We start from the raw sequence: 24,287 nt of genomic DNA, 5'->3' as shown, positions 1-24,287 counted from the left end.
GGTTGTTTTCCATAATATTCATGATATTTTTCTACAAATAAATCTTTATTTGCTTTTATATCTTCCATTTTTTAATATTATTAATTTTTTTTTCTTTATTCAACGTGTTATGGTGTATAATATGTATTACATAAAAATCCGAACTATACTATGTGTCTGATTATGTATCTTGGCTTTGAACACGAGATGCCGGCCTCAAGTAGTTATTTTATGAACTACCTAGGCTGATAATGCAATTTAAAGATTTTTCACTAAACGCCGACGCTTCCGGAAGTGCCTAAGTATTTCATGAAATGACGGATTTCGCGAAAAGACTAAGACATATATATATATATATATATATATATATATATATATATATATATATATATATATATATATATATATATATACCGAAATGCTGAATTGAGATAATCATAAATACTTTTCACTTACCACTTTCAACAGTAATGATTATTAATTGTATACAATATACAAAAAATAAGGTAGTATACATATTAAGAGTTTTCATTATCATGTTTGACCGTTAATACTTGCAGTACATTATAATGAATATAATGAAAAGTAATTTTCAATTATCATAGCCGACCACACTTATGCTGGTTTAAAACTAAAGATATCAACGCCAATCCACTGATATGATTAACTGATACTGCTATTTAGATCGAAATGATACCTTATCTGATAAATAAAATTAGAAATTACACCTTAAAAAAAGTTGATTGATCACTTAGTTATCCATAAGCTATTAAACTGAGGAGCATGACATTCACCGACAATCATTACATTAGATTAATTTCTGAACGATAATCACATCAAAGTGATGGAACTTCACAACTTAATGTAAGTGAATAATTGCATTTGCGTTTGCAACAATTAAATTGTAAAATCTACCAAAATAGTATTGAGAAAATTTTTTCACTGATTAAGTTTTTTCTCTTTTCCTTACAGTTACTGAGTAACCAATGTAAAAATATATGAAAAGTCGCAAAAAATTACCTTTTCATATACATGGTAATTATACAATTAAAGGAACGATACTTGTTTCCCAAAAAACGGTTAGATAGATCAATTTGAAAATTTACAGGGTTATTGGGGGTACACTAAGCTAAAAAATTCCCTCACAACATTAGTTTTTCATCGATATCTAGCTGTAATCTGCATTTTTTATCAGCCTTCAAACGAAAAATGATCCTTTTGGGTTCATCAAGGATATTTCAGGTACTGATAATCACACAGTAAATTTGAGGGTGGCGTTAAAAACTTGAATAAATTCCCTACAAGACCCGTTCATCATTTTTTTGTAAAAATTTGTTTTTTTTTTTTTTTTATTTTTAACATCCATTAAAAATAAGTACAAAAAAAAAGCCTTTTTCTGGTATTTTAGTAAATCGACCGCTACTCTGAAAATATCCATAAAAAGAATAATGTTGCCAGGTTCCTTTTCAGCTTAATGTTTTCCAAATAGGCCTGAAAATTTTTAAATTGATCTATCAAACCGTTTTTCGGAGTCGATCGATCAAAGTTTTGCTAAACAATTAAAGGAACAGAACTTGTTCCTTTAATTGTGTAATTACCATGAAAATGGAAACCCTGATTAAACAACTGAATTCGATCGAATTAAACAGAATTAAATTTTTAATTCTATTAAATTCAGATAAATTCCGTTAATTCGGTACCTAAATTAAAAATGAATTCTATCTAATTCGGTAGGAAAACCAGAATTTATCCGAATTAAAATGAATTTAAATAATTCTATTCGGTTTAATTCTGTTTAATTCGAAAATAATCTTTGAATTTCTGGTTCTGACTCCGAATTAAACTGAATTAAAACGAATTAAAAATTTTTAAACCGGTTTTATTATGTTTAATTCGAAAATAATCTTCGGATTTCTGATTTTGACTCCGAATTAAACTGAATTGAAATGAATTCAAAATTTTTAAATCGGTTTTATTCTGTTTCATTACGAAATAATCTTTGCTTTTTTGGATATCGTTTTAAATTAAACGGTGTAAAATTTTTTAAATTGATTTACTCCTGTTTATTTCGGAAATAGTCCGCGAATTTCTGATTTAGATTTTGAATGTTACTGAATTTAAGTGTAGAAAAAAAAGTTTTACTTGAAGAAATGAAATCCTTGGTAGAAAATATCATTTTGCTCAGAAATTCTTAATTTAAAACTACAAAATTTTCGAATTGAAACTTAAAATTCTTGAATCAAGAAAAGTTTCTTAGGACAAGAAATTTTAATTTTAGCTGAAGAATACCTTAGTCTTAACTCAAGAAATACCTTACTTGACTGAAGATTGTTAGTTTTATTGGAATAAGATAACCTTTCTTGAGATGAGAAATTTTAGGCCTTAGATATATTAAAAAAAAAAGCAATTAGTCAGAGATAGGACTCAAGCCTAAGACCCTTTGAGAGGCAATCTCACGCTTTGTGCCTGTAGCCACAATGAATGATAGAAATAGGATGAAATTTTTAAATACAAGTAGCTCAAATGTGCTTTTCCTCTCCTCTTCACCTTTAACTTACTTATGACCCCCGTATCTCTACTGCACGTTAAAAGTTTGACCTTTAGTGGTGGGGCTTTCAGCCAAGAAACTTTCTCTGTGCAAGAAAGCAAATTCTTGCCGTAAGAACTTATCATTCTTGGTATATGAACGCAAGAGTTTTGGTTGAAATATGAACGTATTTGAATTAAGTAAATAATAGTCTAGAATGAAGAGAACTGTTTATTTAGATCATGAAGTGAAATTTTGACGGAATTGAGCAGAATTAAAATTTTAATTCTTTTAAATTCCGCCTTACTGATTTTAACAGAATATAACAGATTTGAAATAATCAATTCAGTTGAATTCTGTTTTGCAGAATTCGACAGAATTGAGTAGAATTAAAATTTTTAATTTGGTCGAATTCAGTTGTTTAATCAGGGAAGGTGATTTTTTGCGACTTTTCATCTATTTTTGCATTAGTTACTCAGTAAATGTGAGGAAAAAAGAAAAAAAAAATTACCCAAAAATGTCGAAAAAAAAAATTGAAACTTGTTTTTTGTGTTCGATCAGTATAAATATAGGTAAAGTTGTGCTCTTATATATTAACTAAAAACAATAGTTCTTTTTATTCAAAGTCAGTTATATTGATATCGTGTAGAAGTTTAATCCAATGTTTATATTTAAAGTAAACTTATGACCTCGACTTTACTACTGATTAAAGATATGCGGCTCACGGCGCTCTAACCTTTTACTGTTATCATTTTCATTACCCTCTATTTTTTACATCACGACTGTTCAAACAATCAATTTAAAGATAGTTAAAAAACACATTGGCATATACAGCAGTGTATTTGATTATAAAGTAAGGCAAAAAAGTGTATTGAATATTGTGGAATTCTAACAATTTGAGTATCGAAAATGGCTACACTAGAAACTATTCAAAGACGTCATTCGAACTTTCATATGGAATCTGTGTCAAGAATTTCCAATTTACCAATCGTTGAGACGGGTATAAAAATAGCTAGCAATGTCTATAATAAAATGAAGGTATTAATATATATGTAATAATTATGAAAATTTTTTGATGGTTTCCTTTGAAAGTTGTTAATTCTCATAACCTTAAGTTTTTTCCTAATATGAAACTAGTTTGTGACTTTCAATGATATTAATTGCTTACTTATATTAACAGCGTTCTAATTCATTAATAAATTGGAGTCTTGGTACAGCAGAACATTCTCTTGAATTCGCTGCTGAATCAGTTAAACCAGCAATACTGATGTTTGATGGACCTATTTCTTCAATCGATCATTTTCTTTGTCAGAGTATTGACATCGTTGAACAACGAGTTCCATATATTTATCTGCCTCCACAGCTTGTAAGTACCCTAATTTTTATAATAACATGTATCAATGATGTATGATAATGTACGGTGATTCCATGATGGTTACACGGTGTACCCACTGTGATTCCACGTACACCGCGTAATCACCATGGATACACTGTGGAATCTCGGTGAATACACCGTGGAATCAGGGTGGGTACACCGTGTTACCATCGTGGAAACACCATGTAACCACCGTGTATACACGGTGATAAAATGGCACAAACCCACCCTGTAACCACCCTGGATCCACCGTGATTCCACCGTGTTTCCACTCCCAGGGTGTTTCCAGGCTGATTTAAAACCGTCAGGGTTTTGTGAGAATCATTGAATAGGTGAAGTTAATTTACAACTATTTGCATGATAATATGACTATCCCGTGACGGGCAAGCTTGGTCAGCCATTTTTGTTGTATTTAAATTCGAAAACAATATAGTTAACACAAACTACTGAAGATATTTCACTTCTGCCATACAAACACTAAGATGAAAATTTCTATATCGGTTGTTCCTGCGGACCAGCCCCAAAGCTTCCCTCTTTTTTCAAGCTCCTTGAGCTCGAAAACATCGTTGTGAATACATTTTTGAACTCGAAAATACTGTTAGATGCCATTGTTTTCTTATGAGCTTTTCAAACTCAAACACATTATAGTACAATATTGAAATTTCTGAACTTCTGAACTATAAAAAAATAGTTAAACGAAACCTCCCCTATCGATTACAGTTTCATTAACTGATATGATACTAGTTAACAGTAACAGAAAAGTATAGTTAAGGTGACTATTCAGTTGTAAATCAAACTATTTTTTATTCAGCATATTCAGAAAAAAAAAATTGTAAGGGTATGACCTTGCTTCCTCGTACCATAAAGTTCGAGCAATCCTCTATCAGTAACTCAGGTAAATGAGTAATTGGGTTCTGAAATACCTAGTATGAATGAGTACGCAGCTTGATTACAGGATAGGGACAGTGATGTAATGAGTTTATCATATAATGTAATTTTCTTTATTATAATATTACTTTATTGATTTAATTAAGATTCTGATTATTTACAAACACCGTCTACTGAATATATGTATATTTACATTAGATAGAAAACCAAAAGAACTATTGTATCAATGCGTAAATAGGAGATCCTGGGTCTGATCACATGAGTTATAGAATCGATTCAAATAATTGATCTTATACAGTATTACTATTTGCTAATTCTGATTTCCAGCTTAAAGAATTTATCTCAATGTTTTCTATCAACTATTTGTAAATGAAATTCCAAGATTTATATATGATGTTCAACAAATTGAAAGAAAAAGTAAAATTAAACAAAATTTTAAACATAAATAACTCCGCGTTTGGCGAACATTATCAATTGCATGTAAACTTACATCGATAATCTCTTGAAATACGTAGGACATCCCGAGCGTGGACTGCAACATACTTGGTTGACCTTTTGACAAGACTATTGGTGATGACTCAACCTTATGGCACTGATTTTCATTACAAAGATTTAAAATGTAGTTTATCAGCTGACAAGATTCTTACAAAGAATGAACTGACTAAGATTTATTTAGATTTAATAAATAAAGAATATTAACATTTTCGCGCATTTTTTTCAAAAAATTACTCTAATTTTATATTCTACTACACTAAGAAAAAATCCGTCTTCGGACAATTAAATTGGTTTTGTTAAATTCTATTAAACCAAAATTTATTTGGGACAACTAAATTTTATTATGTTGATATAATTTAATTTGTCATTTTTAACAAATGATTTAATAGACAACTAAATTATTTTATAGTGCCAACAAATCCAAACATGAAAGTAAAATAATATTATATTCCCGCTCGGATGAATGTCAGAAAGACATCTCATTGGTATCATAAAGTTATCTAAAAAATTATGTTATTTAACTGATATCAAAAAGATATCTTTCTGACATTAATGCCAAGCGGGTTAACTCTAATAAATATTACTTAGACACAAAAAAATACATTCATTTAGAATAAATATATATTCGTTCGAGGTTAATAAATATATATTTAAACCCAATGATTATTGATTTAAAAAGTTATGGTGCTAGGCAGCAGCAGTGGGAGTAGTAGCTCGGTGCTCGCCACTAGATCGTGCCCACCGCTTGTAGTGTCACTGGTAAGAATCATTTCAGAATTATTATATTCCCAATTTTAAGCATTTATGGAACGGGATGCCCGCTGTAAATTGGCAGTGACGATAACCCTTTCTTGATAGTAATATAGAGGTATCCTGTATTACACTATTACATTAATGTTTCCCTGAACAATTTTTGTCATAGTACAAAAAAAATTACGTGTCAAAGAAATCAATTATTTTTCTAAATATGCATTTATTTTATTGTTAAATAAATATATATAGCCTTACATCATTGTCTTTTTCATTCGTTTTTTAGAGTAGGTTATTATTCGTATTTATTATTTTTGCATTATTTGATTATAGCTCTACACGAATACACGAGAATTCATGAATAATAAGTTCGTGAGGCCAGTACTTAAACGAGCCGGAAGTGTAAAGCAAATAGGTAGTCAAGCTGCAAACGTAGCTGCTGATACTCTGGACGGTGCATTAACTGTTGTTGACAAATACGTTGACCATTATTTACCAGCTGTTGCCGCAGACAATGCAGTTGAAAGTAAGATTATTTATCAATATACTGTATTATAAACATAAAACATTTTCCTTTATATAATTAAGAGATTCTGTTTCATTTTTTATATTAAATATTATTTTTATCTTTTTGTTTGTAACTACCAAGAAGCTGAGGGAGATCCTAAATTAAATGTAAAGACAAGTAAAACAGCACGTACAATCCAACATGGTGCTAGATTTTCTCGCAAATTAAAAAAAAGACTTACTCGGCGAACATTAGCTGAAGCCCAAGCTCTCAAAAATCAAGGAATTGAGTGCGTACATATCTTCATGAATATATTTAAATTGGTATGATAAGATTTTAATTTTTTAATATTATTGTACGTTCATTTTTTTTTTAATTTAGCGACAACCCGATAAAAGCCTCTGAAGTTCTGATCTTGATAAGAATAATCTTAGAAATTTTTGTTTTCGATGTTTTTTTGTTTGAATGCCGTTAGCAAAATGAATAAATAAAAAATGTAAAAGGAACTACATCAAAAAAAAAATTTTTTTTAATATTAGGAAATGGGCATTTTATAAATAATGACGTTTTTTAGTAGTCACGTGAAAACCAGCGTAGGTAAGGACATTGTTTCTAAAAATAAATATTAACTCTACAATTTTCGTTGGTAATCATCAGTTTCTGATAGATAAAATTTGAAATATTAAATTTTCAACTTTACGCCTAAGTTTGAAATGATTAAATATCGAAGCCAAAAAATAAACAGAGCTTTGAAATGCATACAACTTCCACAAAAACTCTTTGAAAAATAGTTCAAACTACTCTCTAGAAATAATTAGTGAAATTCACAATAAATCGGTGGATAGCCACTATTTCTACAGCTACAAAAATACTACTAATTTGACCGGTAGTATACTTATAGCTGGTTCCAATTACACACTCACTAATTCGGAGTGAATTTCACTAATTCATTTAAAGAGAGTTAAGAATATTCATAATGTCCGAAATTCGGTTTTTTAGTTCCAAAACCGCCTTTTTCACTAAAAGTTATGTATCCAATCTAATGAACATTATCACTAGTTTTGTAAGGCCAAGTATAGCTCGTGATTTTTCGTTAATGGACCATTTTGAAATTTCCATCAGTTATTTTTTAAATTGAATGGTGATTTTCACGTCGAAAAATCTACCAAAAATTATTTACTGGTCAAATTATCTTGCATCAAGTCAGTTGAATAAACAAGCTTATAAGATGAATTATTTGCGTATCAAAGTAATATGATTTAATTTACTTTAATAAAGATTCAAATTTCAATATCAGTTTTTTTTAGAAGTTCAATTTTAGCGCAGATTTAGGTCAAAGTTTGGGAAAAATTTTTGCAAATATTGTTGACTGATTAGAAGAAAAAAAACATTACGTCAAGGACTCGTGACTAAGTCGAAGTAAAAACTAACGGTCACTTTACTACACTGGTGTGTGTGTGTGTGTATGTGTGTGTGTGTGTGTGTGCTCTTTGCGCTCAAAGAAGTTACGTCTCACCTTGAACTATAAAAATTAAAAATAAGTATAAAAGTATAAACAAGTATTTGAAAATGATTAAAAATAATAGCATACTAAAACAGAACAGTATATACTAAAGCAGAATAGGATATACTTTAATATAATATAATATAAATATAATTATGATAAAAACATAATATAAAGAGTCATCGAACCTTACCCGGAAGAGAAAGGTAGATTTCTTATGTAAAGAGACCTTTGGGTTATTAGAGGACTAAGCTGCAAAAATAAGCTTTTTTAGTTTTTTGTGAAATGTTCGAGATCATCCTTGTTTAGAAAATCTCATAGAATCCAATAGATTTTTATAAATTCCCATAGAGATTTTATAAGAATGAATGAGTTCTATGAGAAGTGCTATAGTTAAGTATAGGATCTTATACATACAGCTATAAGAATCTATCGGATCTTTTGAGCAGGGATTAAATTGTTAGACAAGAATGTTAAAAAAACAAGTAATATAGTGATAATAGAAGCGAACCCTACAAATTTTGAGATACTTTATACAGAATCAAGTTATCATTTTTGGTTTAAAAGTTATTTGAGGATAAAGCCAAAAAATTCATTTTTATTGAAATCAAAAAAATTTCAAACATCCACAACTTCCAAACTAATCGATCGATTGGGCTTATCTTCGAACTTGATCAAGGTAATCGTCCAATAAATGAATGTATAAAATTTCGTTAAGATCCGTTAAGAGTTGCGGGCGTTATCGTGACGACATGGCGCGTTACATCGTGTATATATATATATATATATATATATATTTATATATATACTATCTGTCCTAATAAATCTATAGGCTCTGTCTGTACATAGTGTATATATTTCGAATTATGTGTCAAATATTTTTATGACCCACTTATACTGTATCTACTCTTTTTTGAATTTTTGTCTGTCTGTCTGTCTCTCTGCTTGTTTGTATCGTTAGATACAACGAACTCATCAACCACTCATCTGATTGAGATAAAAATTTTTATGCATATGCAAGACAGTGTCACTTAAAATATAGGTTACTTTTTAAATCAATTATGAATCAGAATCCAGGTACATAAATTATTTTTAGGTAGATTTTTTAAAAATCTAACTATTGTATTTGCCCTTATGGTCAATTTTTCAAGGAATTTTGTCATAACTTATCAGAATTGGTTGAGTAGGGTTAAAATATAACACTCGTCGAAAAAAAAAAAATATATACATATATATATTAGGGTGCTTCGTTTCCGGTAAAAGTATTTTTTTTGTTGCTCATCAAGCAAAATATAGTTTTTCATGCAAAAACAAAAATTCCTGCCAAGTTTGAGCTCTTAATTCCAATCCTAAGTACTTTCCATTTGATTTCCAAGATTTTCTATTTAAAATACACGTAAATTAAATTACTTTTTTTTTTAACTTTCTAATACTCAGCTGCGTTTTATGATATCAACGCGGTTTTGGTCGCAAATTGTAGGGCGTTTGGTGTTCTTCAAAAGTGCCTATAGTAACTTACCTGAAATTCCAGGTATTTTACTGATGTCCGCTGAGGAAGTCATTTTTCGTATCAAATTGACCTTTATCGGCTTGCAAAACGTAAACCAAAGAGTGTACACCAAAAATGTTCATGGGAATTTTATAGGAAATTTTATTTCTTTTAAAAAAAGTCTTATGAGTCAAGTCGCTAAAGTCAATAGTTTCCGTGTTATAGCAATTTTTATAATTTAAAAAATAAAATATCAATTGTAATTTTTTTTTTAATATTATATTTTTCAAATTATAAAAATTACTATAACTCGGAAACTATAGACTTTAGCGACTTGACTCATAGGACTTTTTTTAAAGGGAATAAAATTTCCTATAAATTTCCCGTTAACATTTTTAGTGTGTATTCTTTGGTTTACGTTCTGTGTTATGTCCCCGTGAAAATTTTATAGAATTTATTATGTTTTATTTTTGATTTTTAGAAATCTATAGATTCCTAGGAATGAGTTGTTTTGGGGGATTCGCGGGGAAACATGGATGTGAAATTTTACAATAATAGATTTTTCGTAGTTTTAAATGTTATTTAAACACACATTTACTTATTAAATATTTGATGGAAATTAACAATATTAAAATTATTTAAACTTATATTTTAGTTTTTAAATATATGATATATATCTATGTACTAAATTTATAAATTGGCAGTTTCTTTAAATTCGTTAAATTCACGTTACAATTATTCTTATATAGTTTTATTTCATAATATAAATTCATTTGAAATTCACAAATTAAAATTATTTATTTAGATTATTATTTGAATTGATTCATGATTCACAAATTAAAATTATTATTTAAATTCATAATATAATATTTTGTAATATATATATTTTAAATTAATTATTCATATTTGAATTAATATTCATAACATAATATTTTGTAGTATATATTTTAAATTAATTTTTTAGATTCATGTTTGAATTAATATTGAAAAAATAGTAAAATTATTACTTACATTCATAATATATTTTGGGGACAGATATATATATATATATATATATATATATATATATATATATATATATATATATATATATAATATTGAAAAATAGTAAAATTATTATTTAAATTCATATTATTTTTGTAATATATTATAAATTAAAAAGTAAAATTATCATTTAAATTCATAACATAATATTTTTGAAGTATATTTTAAGACGCGTTTTCATTTGTTTCTCTATTCGCACTCAACTGAATAAACGGTACTATCTTTGTTGCACTTGTACAGTAAATGAGAACTTTGTCCAAGCTTTTCTCGTAAACAAATGGAAGTTATCAAAAAATTGAAATGCACTTCGCTAGTTCATAGAGTAAAGCATCGGGTCTGTGTCTTTATTTTACGTTTAGAGCTTTTATTGCATAGAAAAGCTTGGACACAATTATCTGATAACCGTTCTTAAGATAATTATTTACCCTGATTAAAAACTCCGATTGAAACTGATTGAAAACGTCCTATCAGATTTAATCGGAAATTTCTGATTGACTTTCAATCAGTTTCAATCGGATTTAATCGGATATTTTCAGATAATAATAATTTTCGGACCGTGATGCTATCGACTGCGCTGACATACATATGTGATATTGTAAGGATAGGTATTATATTGACTATGATGTCGAAGAATAACTGATGAAGAAGTAAAAAATCCGTGCTGCAATGACTGACGTGATTTTTATATAATATTTATTCGTACTTTGTTCAATTTTTAGCCTGTACATAGAATATTTAAAAGGATTGGATAACTTTTTTTCTGAATAAAGATATCCTGATGAGGTCCTCACAAGGAACTTGTCAGGTTCACCCTAATAACACAAATTTTATATTAACCTAACAAGGTCCTTATAGTGCTTCAGGCGAATGAGGAAAAAATTCGAGTCCTGATAAGAGCTTATGATTTGTCGGGAGAACCTATTGCAAACAATCTGGAATTTGTTTACGATGGACAGCAACAACTTGTAGTAGGAATTATTTAATTAATTTATTTGTTAATTAATTAATTAATTAGCTTGTAGCAGGTATAGTTGATCTTTGCAATAGGTTTTTCTGACAAATCATTAGCTCTTAAAAACTAGTAACAGAATGGATAGACAATTTTTGCACACTCGAAGATCACTTTTTCCTTTAATTGAATTTTTATAGGTATTGTATTATCATAAACGATGTATATTTTTATCAATAAAGTCATGATTTTTGATAAACGGTATGACAATCTCAAAATCATAATTATGAACGATATTCTAATGCAGATAAAAATTAATAGAAAGATTAAATGCGAAATACGTCAAAACAAGAGAAAAGTATTGTTAGAAAAATCGTTAATATCAATTGTTTAAAGTTAGTTTTATTATTTCAAGTATGAAAACTATTTTTTTAGATCATAAAGGTTCCTAGAAAAATTTAATTCAATAGGTTTCATCCATAGTAACATCGTTTTATAAGCATTTTATAATAAATATAAATGTAAATTTTTAAAAAAAATTAAGTTCAAATGACTGCAGTGAAAATGTGGTTGATTTTTTTCATTCGATCAAAAGTTAGTTTTGTAGAGGATTCCATTCTCTACGAAATGGCACCTTGGACATTTTTTAATCAGTTATATTTGATAAGTTACAGAACATTAAGTTGGGACAAAAAAAATTTTTTTCGGAAAATTCTTATTTACGCGAGCGCTAACTGAAAAATGGACATATTAAGGTGAAATTTTAACACGATTTTTTTTTGTTTGACACAACCTAATGTTCGTATTGGACCGAAAAAAAAAACATCGATTCCATTGGCACACTCTAATATATATATATATATATATATATATATATATATATATATATATATATATATATATCCATACATACATACGTATATAAACTTTTGAGTGAATGGTATTTTTTGACTGTACAGTCTGACATTGTCCTGGGTAGGGAATAGTACGATCAAAAACTGATGAAATTTCCATATAAAGTCAATACGATTTTAAAACCTAAAGTAAATAAAAAATATTAAAATTTATCATTTATTTTAAAACAGATCTAATTTTTCAATCTGAGTAGTCAATACACTGTGAACATTTTACACGCATTTTTACTTCACAGAAACTCCGTATATCCACTGTGTCTTTATAATGGCGCTAAAAAGAGTTTTATTAAAGCTTATATGATTTATAAAAATGGAAACATACAATTGACAATTAAATGTTTGGATTTATATTAAAAAAAACTGAATTTTTTACATAAATTTATTCTTTCAAGAATTTCCTTCGGTTTAACATGTTTGCTTCGTTGCTTATTGAAAGCAGTATAAATTATTTTTTTTTTTTTGTTTATTTTTAAGTCTCTCACATTCATTCGTTTATGAAATTAGGCGTGACTTACTAATTGAATATTGTTAGTTATATGAGCCCTAAAATAAAGACAGAAAAAAAAACGAGCAATTTTATACTTCTACAGTTTATTTCTAGAGACAAAATGCTGGTTTTTACGTTATTAATAAAAAATACTATCTTTGAAAATACGAATTATATGAAAACCGTCAGGCTTCGTTGATTGCCCGACTGTTTTTAGATAATTATCTATTTTGAAATAATTTTTTTCTGAAGCTCATAATTTTTATTTGTTATCCAAAATGTTCACTTGTTTTTTCTATAATAAAATGATTAATAATAAACAAATAAATGACAGATTGTGACAGATCCAAAAATGGCATATAAAAAATCAAAAGAAATGTGGGCAGTATTGAGTTTAGCAGAGCCAGAAAACCAAGAACGTCCTCATACAATAGATCAACTTCTCGTTCTATTAACACGTGAATCAGCACGTAGAATGGTGCATTTGATTAATGCTACTACTGCATTTGCTACAAGGACTCCTCGACGCATTAAAATTATTATGATGACAGTTTCACATCAATTGTTATCGATTGCAGAAGCCACTTTGAAAGTAATATGATTTACTATTGTTATCGGAACAAGCTGGACAAAATCCCCATGTAAAAGTTCCCATAGAATTCACTCAAAGCGGTTAAAAACTGTATAGAAACGAATACAAGTGCATTGGTTTCTATGCGGCCTTTGACCTACCTGACTACATTGTTTTAGCTTTAGGATAAGGAACGAGATACTTCAGAAAAACATACTTTTTCATAACATCTGCTCTGCAATTTAAGCTTTCAATGCTTGGTTAGCCAGTCTCAATAAGTTAATGTCACACTGATAGAAGTATTTATGTGATATTAATAAATGTATTTATTTGAAACAGTTTTCCAGAATTATTTGGTTGGAATAAGTATTTATATCCTTCAAATATAGATTTATTAATTGTTAATAAATCTCATATTTGAGCGAACATTGTTGCGATTTTTAACTATTATACCACTTTAATAAGTGTGATAGTTAGTAAAGATTTATTATAATATTTCATTTTTTTATATATTTCGCATAATAATTTTTATTCTCAATTAAAATTAATTGTGTGTATAATTTTCATTTAAAAAATAAAATTAAAAGGTCCTATGAATTATTTGTCATAACACTACTTAATTAACTTCATGTGTCATTTCTTTCTATTCAAATAAGCCATTTATTAACTATTAAGAAATATTTATTTGGCTCAAATAAATACTTCGATCAGTGCAGGTTTATGCCATTACAAACTGATGTAAGCTTAAATTACGAATTCAATAAATTAACAAGATGAAAGTAGCTGCTTTTATCCCTAGGAAATCAACCCGCTACCTAATCAATTAATGACTTAAAACTGACCTCACACATAGATCATATGTATATAATGCAATATTACGCCTTGAAAGGCATCAATTGATATTAAACTGACTTTTTTTATGACCTCAATTAAATGCTATGTTGTTTAATATCATTGTGACATCATATTAATATAAAATTTTACGATCATATGATATCATGCAATGACTTTTACATGTTAAGTTTATTATATGTAATATTTATATCATATCATGATCTAACATTATAATCATTATTTTACGTACAGTTGACATAATAAGTTCATCACATATAATTACATGTTCTAAGTCTTTTTCGTACGTAAAATTGACATAACATGTCTATCATGTGAGTACGTAAGTTCTAAATCTTTTTTTTACGTGAAATTGACATAACAAGATATCATACAGATATACAGACTGCAGATCACTCTTGATGTACAAAGCTGTCATAACAATTAAATCATAATTACTCAATGAACACATAATCTTAAACTGACCTCATACATAGATCATAGGTATATGATGAAAAATTTGTGAAGCCATTTTGACATCACAATGACATAAAATGTAACTTGTATATTATATTTTAAAATTACTTAATTATTAGGTATGTCTTGTACAATATTTATACCACACTTTTAATTGATAGTAAAGTTACTTTTTTACTTACAAGTGTCATATTAATAACATTATAATCTAATGAAACATACAAGTCACTTTATGACATTCAGATCATACTTTTTGATAAGTTGCGAGATATTTTCTTACGTACAAATAATTACTAAATATATTTACACACTATCGTGTAATAATCGACAAGTAACATGACATCGTCATTACTAGAGCCAGAAAGTTTGCCCTGCTAAAAAAAGCGCTAAAAAAATTTTTATAACAACAATTTTGATTGGCTCATTTAATTTTTAAATTAAATCGATTTCGAAGAGAAAACAAAAGAACGATCTACATTGAAAATAATTTAACATATTAATAGTAAATAGTATATTTATAAGAGATAACTTAGAATTCTTTCAGTCAAATATAAAATTCAAGGGGAACCAATTTATGTTTCATAAAAAAAAACTAGATAAGTCACGATTGAACATAAATCTCATTAAGGAATAAAAATCAAAGAACAAAATTTTTTTATTGAAAAAAAGTTGACTAGATCTAAGTTTAACAGCTCAACCTCTTATTACTCCAGCTTGTTCGTCCAACTACTCCCATTTTTTTTTTTTTTTTTTTTTTTTTTTTTTTTTTTTTTTTTTTTTGAGGAAAAACCGGTCTTGCTCGTGATCTTGTTGACAGTCTTGCTTGCGATTTTGCTGACAGTCTTGTAGGCAATCCTTCACGTGATCATTCTGGCGGTCTTGCCGTCAATCTTGCTTGTGATCTTGCTGACATTATCTAAAGTAATTAACGTGATTAATGGTAGGACATTCTTGAGATGAACTAGGTATACAATATTCAGACTCCTTACCGAAACAGAGAATAGAATAGTTTCTCCGTTCGGATGAAAGGCTGATAGGGAGGACTTTTGGTAAGACAATATCCAGGCATTTGGAACCACAGCCTTGACCATCAAATTAACAGAAACATTGTTTTTATAAAGAACGAGATAGCTGACCTGATCTCACTTAGACTGCTGGATCGCTTAGTTATTCAGCTTGTATCATCAACTGGACCTGAACATTTTTATTTTGAAAAAAAAAAGCTGATCTGGCCCAACTCGGACAGCTAAATCACTGAGTCATCCAGCTGTCTAGAATGGGAAAGTCAACTTTTCTTATCCTAAATTATAATAAAATAAATTAGAAGAAATTACGCGACTCAAGCTGACGTACCGAAAACTCCAAGATGTACAGAAACATTTTATTTCTATTGAAAAAAAAAATTTCTTTGATAGTAAATAGAGTTGACTGCGCAATATGGAAAACTCGAGCACTTAGTACCCCAGCTTGGTCATGATATTATTCCAATTTTTTCCTTTGAATAAAAAAAAGCTAACTCGGTCCAAGTGAGACATAAAATAAAAAAAAATCTCTTATAAATATACTATTATTTTTTTAAATTGTTTTCAATATAGATCGTTCTTTTGTTTTCTCTTTGAATTCGATTTCATTTAAAAATTAAATTAGCCAACCAAAATTGTCGTTATAAAAATTTTTGTAACGCTATTTTTAGCAGGGCAAACTTCCTGGCTCTAGTCATTACTTAAGCTAAATCAGATTTTGAATTCTGTCATATGAACGTAATATAATAGCAGTGTCATATTTCTATTTTCAAAACATTCCGGGAAAAAGTGTTCAGACATGACCATGCCTGTTTATGAATGATCAGGTCTGAAATTACACATGGTCATGTCTATTTATATATGACCAGATCCAAAATTAGACATGATTATGCCTGTTCATGTATGGTCATTCCTGATGTCAGATATTATCATGTCTGAAGCGTTAAGTATATTCAAGCCTTATCATGTCTGATCATGCCTGTTCATGTCAGATCAAATATGATCATGCCTGTTTATGCATGATCGCGTCTGAAGTGTTTAATACTTCAGGCCTGATCATGGCCATGTCTGACTAAGCATGGACAGACATGATCCTGTCTGAAGCGTTAAATACGTTCAGGCCTAACCATGCATGATCGTGCATGTTTATGCCTGATGTCAGATATGATCAGACCTGTACATACCTTTTCATGCACGATCATGTCTGAAGCGCTAAATACTTCATGTATAATATTTTTCACTGGCTGGGCAGGAACAGGCATGAATATTCCTGATCGGACACAAACAGACCTGATCAGGTTCAATTATACCCGGTCATTTTACATGTCTGATCAGGCCTAAAGACTCATATCCGTCCATGTCTGATCATTTTTTTCCGGGATAATATAGTTATGTAATGTTAACGTCTGAATAACAACTATTTTTGATATAACTGTGACATAACTTTTATATCACAATGATATCATTATGATGTCAAATGGGCATCACGGTAACATCATGTTTATTACGGTAGAATCTTACGTAAAGAAGTGTGAAATAAAAACTTATACTTGACTTAGGTGTGACTTACATCTTATATTAAGTATCACTTAGCGTAAAGTCATTTCGACATCAAATTTATGTAAAAGTATTCACTGGATAAAGATATAATTTTGTTCATTTCATCCTCATTGGCATTTTAATTGTTTGTTTCGAATTTTGAACTTCTCAATTATTTTCCAAACGTCGAAATAACTGACAACTTTTATTTGTATGTAAATAAAATTTTTCTTCATTGCCATTAGTGTTTCAAGCATACGCTGACAGCTTCTAATAACATTAACTTTTAACTAATATGTTCTGACTGGGCTTAATCATTGAAACTTCAAGTTTCATGTAGATGTTATGACGAATATAATGAATGACGTAAGATGAAACATAAATACAGACACAGTAAATAATGGTCCTCGGATCTGGCTTAGGCAAATAACTACCCTCTCCGACTTTCATATTGTTCCACCTCTTATCACACGATGTCCTGTTTTATCATGAATTTAACTTTTTATGTTTCATTTTTGCTTACATTCGGTGGAAGTACAGACGAATTTCTAGTTGCTATTGAAAAAAATTAATTTTTATTTGTTGGGACGCATAAGATACCCTAAAGATAAAAAAACGAAACAATGGACTATTTTCATGTTTTAAACAAAAATTTCAAATATAGTAATTGAAGTGATATTTTAACTGAAAGATATTATTAACAATACAATATTAGATTAAAAGCACAAAAGAAAAAAAACGAAAAAAAAAAAAAAATGTATAAAAAGAAGTCCTGGACATCTTCAACTATTTTAAAACTTCTTATAAAAATAATGAGATACCCGATTTTGTCTGACTTTCTCCGATACATTAATGCCATTTATTAAAATCAAATTATTAAATTAAATAATTTTCAGGTGGCTTCTAAATCTAATAAACGTGGTACGCCAGAGTCACAAATTTCAACTCTTGAATCAACCATAAAAAATCTTAATAGCACTATAAATATTTTATTGGTAAGTGGAGTTATTTGTTGGCAATAAATTATTCAATAGACAATTATAGAAAACCTGTATAAAATCATGAATTAATTATTTAAGACCTGGAATTAAAAATTCTGAATCATGATACACTATAAAGAATTGAAAGAGCAAATGCCGATTAAATTTAGAGTGAATGCAAGAGAGAATTTTATTCATAATATTGGTTAAAAAAATCCATCGGGTGAAATACAAGTAGTATAAATTCATGTTTCAGCCTTAAACAATGATAATAATAAAAAAAATCGGTTGACCCTGCGGGCCAGCCCCAAAATCTCCCACTGTTTTCAAGCTCAAAAATACTTTTGTATGTCATTGTTTTCGAAAAAAATCGTTTTTAGCATTTCTTTCTCTTACGATATCTCACGAACAAATTAACCGATTTTGATGGTTAAGGCAGCAATCGACGCGTTTTAATAAATCCTAAAGCTGATCAAATTTTGAAATTGTTTAGTTTAGTCATTTCAAATATATTCACAAAAAATCGTTTTTTCCATTTCTTTCTCCCGCGATAACTCTTAAACGAATTATCCGATTAAGATAGCGAAAGCAGAAATCGACGCGTTTTATAGAGTTCTAGAGTGGATTAGATTTTGAAGTCGATCGTATAAGTCGTTTCTGAGAAATCAATAAGAAACTAAAAATAAAAAAATTTTTTTTTTCGTAATTCGCCAATGTTTTCGAGTCTACTTGATCAAATGATCTAAAGTTTTCAGAAAAGTTGATGGCCAACTAACTCTTTCGATTGCCGTCTTAACCATCTGAATCGGTTCATTAGTTAAAAAGTTATAAAGAGTTTACATACACACACACACACGGACATCATTCTGAAAATAGTTAGAATAGCTTCCTAGGACCTCAAAACGTCGACATCTGATGAAATTTCGATTTTCGCAAATCGGGGTGAAAATAATGTCTTCCCGAATTTTTCGAAAATCGTAAATTTTCTTAGCGGTAAGTTAAAAATACAACCCGCTTGGCATGAATGTCAGAAAGATATCTCTTTGGTATCAGATAGAAAACACAATTTTTTAGATTACTTTATGATACCAATAAGATGACTTTCTTATGATCATACAGAGCGGCAAGACAAATATAACTTTTTAACAAAAAAGACAATTTCGGAAAGTTCAATCATAATTCATTAAGGTAATTAACTTATGTCACTAGTTACTACGTCCGTTCCTTGCTATGCTCAACTTTTGAGGACTGTCTCAGCTATATGACGTAAGCCTTCTTTCTATCTCAGAAAATAAAAATTCTCAGTCAGAAAGGACTTGAAAAAGTGGCACTATTTTCCTGTACTAGTCAACAGGTCATTTCGAGAAAATCAGTAAAATGCGACCTCGTCTTATTCCCTAAAAAGGTTTTTCTTCATTTCTGATTATTATAATTTCGAGCAAATAATTATCAGTTTTCCGGTTTTTAGATAATTGTATAATCTTTCAGTCTTCGGGGCTCTTATTTTTCAAGACAAATCAAAGCTTAAAGCAATTCGTTATTTAGTCAGTTAATTAATTAATGTAACGGAGCTATCCATTTTGGAGCCGGTTTAATGGGATCTCACTGTGACTTTTATGAGTCTAAGCCGCTAAAGGCCTACACTCCTTTCATCTGAGAAAATAGAGACTCCGATCAGAGTAAGCTTGAAAAGATCCTCTCGTGACACCAGTTCTTTCAAAAACCGGTTTCTTATAATTCTCATTCTTTGCGGACCCAGATAACAAAGTGACATCTTGATGAGTTCTGAATGAGTTCCTATTTATGATTTGGACGTCTTATCAACATCTTAAAGAAGTCTTTAAGAAGTTCTCAAGATGTCGAATGAGCCACCTGGCGAACTCAGTAAGACGTCTTTAAAGAGTTCTCAAGAAGTTCTTTTTTCTGACTTCGCAAACAAGACTTCAGTATGAATTTACCATGACGTCTTCAAGGAGCTCTTAATTTTGACTTCATAAAGAAGTTAAAAAAAGACTGTATTTAGACGTCATCAAACTGACGTCTTATTTATGGAGTCGTCAAGAACTCTTAATTGAGAGTTCTTAAAAATGACACCTTTAAGAAATCATAATAAGACTTCTTGAGGACAACTTCAAAAAGACGTCGTAAAGCAGTCATTCCGACGTGTAGTCCACTTAATTTACTCTTAACCGTTGTTGGGGGAAATTAACAAATAGATTTTTTTTTATTGATAATATGTAAAAAAATCCGTAGATCACGAAAATAATAATAAAAAAGCTGAATTCGGCCGCGTTTGGTTAGAACATTTTATATTGCAGAAGATGACAACCACTGAGCCCGAGCTTGCACGCGCCCTCTAGCTCAGTTTCTGCAGCTCTGTTACCGACAACGTGACAAAATGTAAACAATTAATTATTTTGTTTTTTTTAATTAATTTTTTTCGCAAAACATAATAAGCCCCAGGAGATTGGTTTTTGACTTTTCTTATTCAGAATTTATCGCCCTTTGATTTAATACCAGTCATCATAGGGTTTCACATAAATAGATAGAAGTTTTTTAATGAAAATACACAGTGTCTCAGCTTCTCTATTGTTATTTTATTATTTATTTATAAAACGCGGCCGAATTGAGCTTTTTAATTATTATTTTCATGATATACGGATTTTTTTACGTATTATCAATAAAAAAAATCTGGGCGTCGGTTGATCCTGCGGGCCAGCCCCAAAACTTCTCGCTGTTTTCGACCTCAAAGAGCTCGAAAACATTAGTGTAGATATATTTTCGAGCTCTTCGAGCTCGAAAATGCTATCACATGCAATTGTTTTTTTACGATCTTTTCAAGCTCTAACAAGTTACCTGTTATGCTGAAGTTTGAAAATTTAAGAATCGAAAATCATCAATGAAGCGGTTTTTAAAATTTAGTTCCTGATTATGTTCAGTAAAATAAGTGTATTGAGGCAGAAATCAATGTCAGCGATCAAAATCAAGATTTAAATAAGTTTTGACTCATCTAAGAAACAATAAAATATGAAATATCCGATAAAAATATTAAAAACTACGTTTTATCGATTTTTTTGTTGATAATATGATTTAAACTAAAAACCAAGTTCGATGACATTATATAGTCAAAAGAAACCATAAAAAAGATGAGTTGGTATGATATCAGGCACATTTTAGTACGTTATATTATGATTTATCCGGAAAAAATAACATAAAATGTTATTTTTTTAACTTTCCAACGCCGATATCTTTTGAACTAATCAATCGATTTTGAGAGTTGAGGTGGCAATCGACGCGTTTTATTGAGTACTAGAGCTGATGAGATCTTGAAGTCGATCGTATAAATCAATTTTGAGAAATCAATAAAAAAACAAAAAAAAAATATTTTTTCGTAATTCGCAAATATTTTCGAGTCTATTCGATCAAATAATCTGAAATTTTCAGGAAAGTTGATGGTCAACAAGCTCTTTCAATTGCCACCTCAACCATCCAAATCGATTCATTAGTTCAAAAGTTACAAAGAGTTTACATACACACACACACACACACACACACACACACACACACACACACACACACAGCCGGACATCGTTCTGAAAATAGTCATAATAGCTTCCTAGGACCTCAAAACGTCGACATCTGATGAAAACTCGATTTTCGAAAATCAGGGTGAAAACAATAACTTCCCGAAATTTTTGAAAATCGTCGATTTTCTTAGCGGGAAGTTAAAAAAAATCCATTTATTAATTTCCCCCAAAAACGGTTAAGAGTTAATTATGTGGACTATTAAATACTGTCTTGGGAGCTATTGTTTCACTCATTTCGAGTTTAATCGTGATTCAGCGAGTTAGTAAAACATTTTATAAATTAAAAAAAGAAATCTCCTTATAGATGTGAATAAATATAAAAAACATACTTACTTAAAACTCACTTCGTTCAATAAAAAAAAACTCTCTATTTGCTATATACGCAATGTTTTGAAAATTTAGAGTTAATGATGACGGAAAAGTATTAACTAGAATTTACACGCAAAAAATAATCGATGTTTCATAATAAATTCGTAAACGGAAGATTTCACTCATTCTATAATTAATGCAATTATAATAACTTTAACATATAATACATTAATGTAGTGGATATTTATAAAATAGGAGCTTAAAAAAAAAAAAGTGATTACTTGACTAAATTATTTGAAATGAAAATTATAGGAAAGAATTGCTGTTTTCCTTGCTGGGCGACCTAAATCACAAAAATTATCACCATCTCAATTACTTAGGCAAAACCATAATAACCACACAAGTGCATCCATATTGCGTCCTCTGAACGGCATCGATTGATATTTCAACTATAAAAATATTGATTTTAATTATTCTCTTGATTAATGTCACTACTACTTTATCTTAAAATAATACATTATATAGATGGTGTAATGAAAACATACTATATAAATAAAGCATTATTTGTTAGAAATAAATAATAAAAAAAATATGAATTATGAGTATAGATATTTATTAAAGGACGTATGGCACGTCTAGATACTTAATTATTAATTTATGAAGGATGGTTATTTATTATTCGATGTAAACAGATAACTACGCGCATCACATAATAGCATGTGGCTGATACACCAAGATATTTCATAAATATAGTATTAAAATGATTATTAACACAATTAAGTATGCAAAGAAAAAAACATTTGCTTATCCCTGCTTTGAAAAAAAATATATATTTTCCTAAATATATATATATATATATATATATATATATATATATATATATATATATATATATATATATATATATATTGTGACGTTATTTTTCGTATGGGGGTCAAATCAAAGTGAACGTCACAAACACCAACTGATTTTTACTGTATTTACGGGCATGGTAACTCAAGACTTAGAATTTAGCGTACAGGTATTAACGATTTTGATACAGATTTTTGATTTAAGTTATAGTTTAAGAATTAAATGTGCGGCAGGGCGAATTATACAGCCCGTACGTGTCCCAGTTGTGGAGAAAAGTGGAAGGCGATGGGACCGTACAAGAAGGAGTACGGAGGGAATGTTCCTCGGGAGCAGTTGAGGAAGGCTCCCAGACATCGGGAAGACGAGCGGTCGCCTAACCGCGGTCGACCATATTAAGACTCCGTACCCTGGTTACAGAAATGGCAATGACATTGGCGCTATCGGACTATGATTAAATGATTTAAGATTTACGCTACAGTTAGAAGAAAAAGTATTTTGTACCTCGCTACGGCGTCGTACTTACAGTGGCTTTGGCCGAGTGGAGTTATGAGAGGTTGTGGAACCGAAAGTTACAGGCAAATTTGCAAAAACCTGCATAGGTCTGATTAAAAGTATGTCTCAGGACATACGCGATATCGCTACAGTTATATGTTATAGGTCGTGGGTTCGAGTAAACAGTATTAGAAGTTTCGAGGATGAGAGAATTCGAATCACGATCATGGTAGAGAGTATCAGCAGTATAGTTCCAGAGTCAGTAAAACAAACGCATGCAGAAATCAGCTTCAGACTTCAGGATAAAGTCCAAGACAACGTAGATTCACCGTACCGTAAAATCTTCCCCAGGAGGACGGGAGTTGTGACGTTATTTTTCGTATGGGGGTCAAATCAAAGTGAACGTCACAAACACCAACTGATTTTTACTGTATTTACGAGCATGGTAACTCAAGACTTAGAATTTTGCGTACAGGTATTAACGATTTTGATACAGATTTTTGATTTAAGTTATAGTTTAAGAATTAAATATGGAGTAACGTTTAGCTACAGTTATGGGTTTTGTTAAGAAAAATTATAGCAAAGACTTAGAATCAGAATGATGGGAATTTAGTATGGAATATTGTTTGAGATTTAAAGTTTGAGATAATGATAAAGTTTGAGTTTTAGTTTACAGTTTTGGAATTTTGAGTATGTGGAGAAGTCAGTGTTACCGTGG

General features: G+C 29.6%; 2 protein-coding genes across 3 annotated transcripts in view; one reads left to right on the top strand and one right to left on the bottom strand.

The window, feature by feature from the left end:
- Window positions 1-24,287, bottom strand: part of LOC103574239 (cadherin-23-like) — a 120,975-nt gene that overhangs the window by 70,806 nt on the left and 25,882 nt on the right. The gene's annotated exons all lie outside the window — the stretch shown is intronic.
- On the top strand, window positions 761-22,817 carry LOC103575627 (lipid storage droplets surface-binding protein 1). 2 transcript variants are annotated; one of them, XM_014441123.1, is made up of 8 exons: window positions 761-843; window positions 3,219-3,544; window positions 3,687-3,872; window positions 6,348-6,540; window positions 6,667-6,845; window positions 13,244-13,501; window positions 18,246-18,344; window positions 22,538-22,817. In XM_014441123.1, the coding sequence occupies exons 2-8, from the start codon at window positions 3,416-3,418 to the stop codon at window positions 22,664-22,666; spliced, it is 1,173 nt and encodes a 390-aa protein (XP_014296609.1). In that variant the 5' UTR covers window positions 761-843; window positions 3,219-3,415; the 3' UTR covers window positions 22,667-22,817. The 2 variants fall into 2 exon arrangements, with proteins under 2 accessions (XP_014296609.1, XP_014296608.1); XM_014441122.1 differs by having other exon boundaries at window positions 6,664-6,845.

The sequence above is a fragment of the Microplitis demolitor genome, chromosome 2 (genome assembly GCF_026212275.2).
Source record: "Microplitis demolitor isolate Queensland-Clemson2020A chromosome 2, iyMicDemo2.1a, whole genome shotgun sequence".
NCBI lineage: Eukaryota > Metazoa > Arthropoda > Insecta > Hymenoptera > Braconidae > Microplitis > Microplitis demolitor.
This window is presented reverse-complemented; position numbering and strand designations above follow the sequence as displayed.

Bases quoted from the DNA above. Each gene is read 5' to 3' on its own strand.
- LOC103575627 (XM_014441122.1), top strand. From the start codon at position 3,416: ATGGCTACACTAGAAACTATTCAAAGACGTCATTCGAACTTTCATATG. The intron at 3,873-6,347 runs GTAAGTACCCTA...ATTTGATTATAG, and splicing joins TTTATCTGCCTCCACAGCTT to CTCTACACGAATACACGAGA. The intron at 18,345-22,537 runs GTAAGTGGAGTT...TGAAAATTATAG, and splicing joins GCACTATAAATATTTTATTG to GAAAGAATTGCTGTTTTCCT.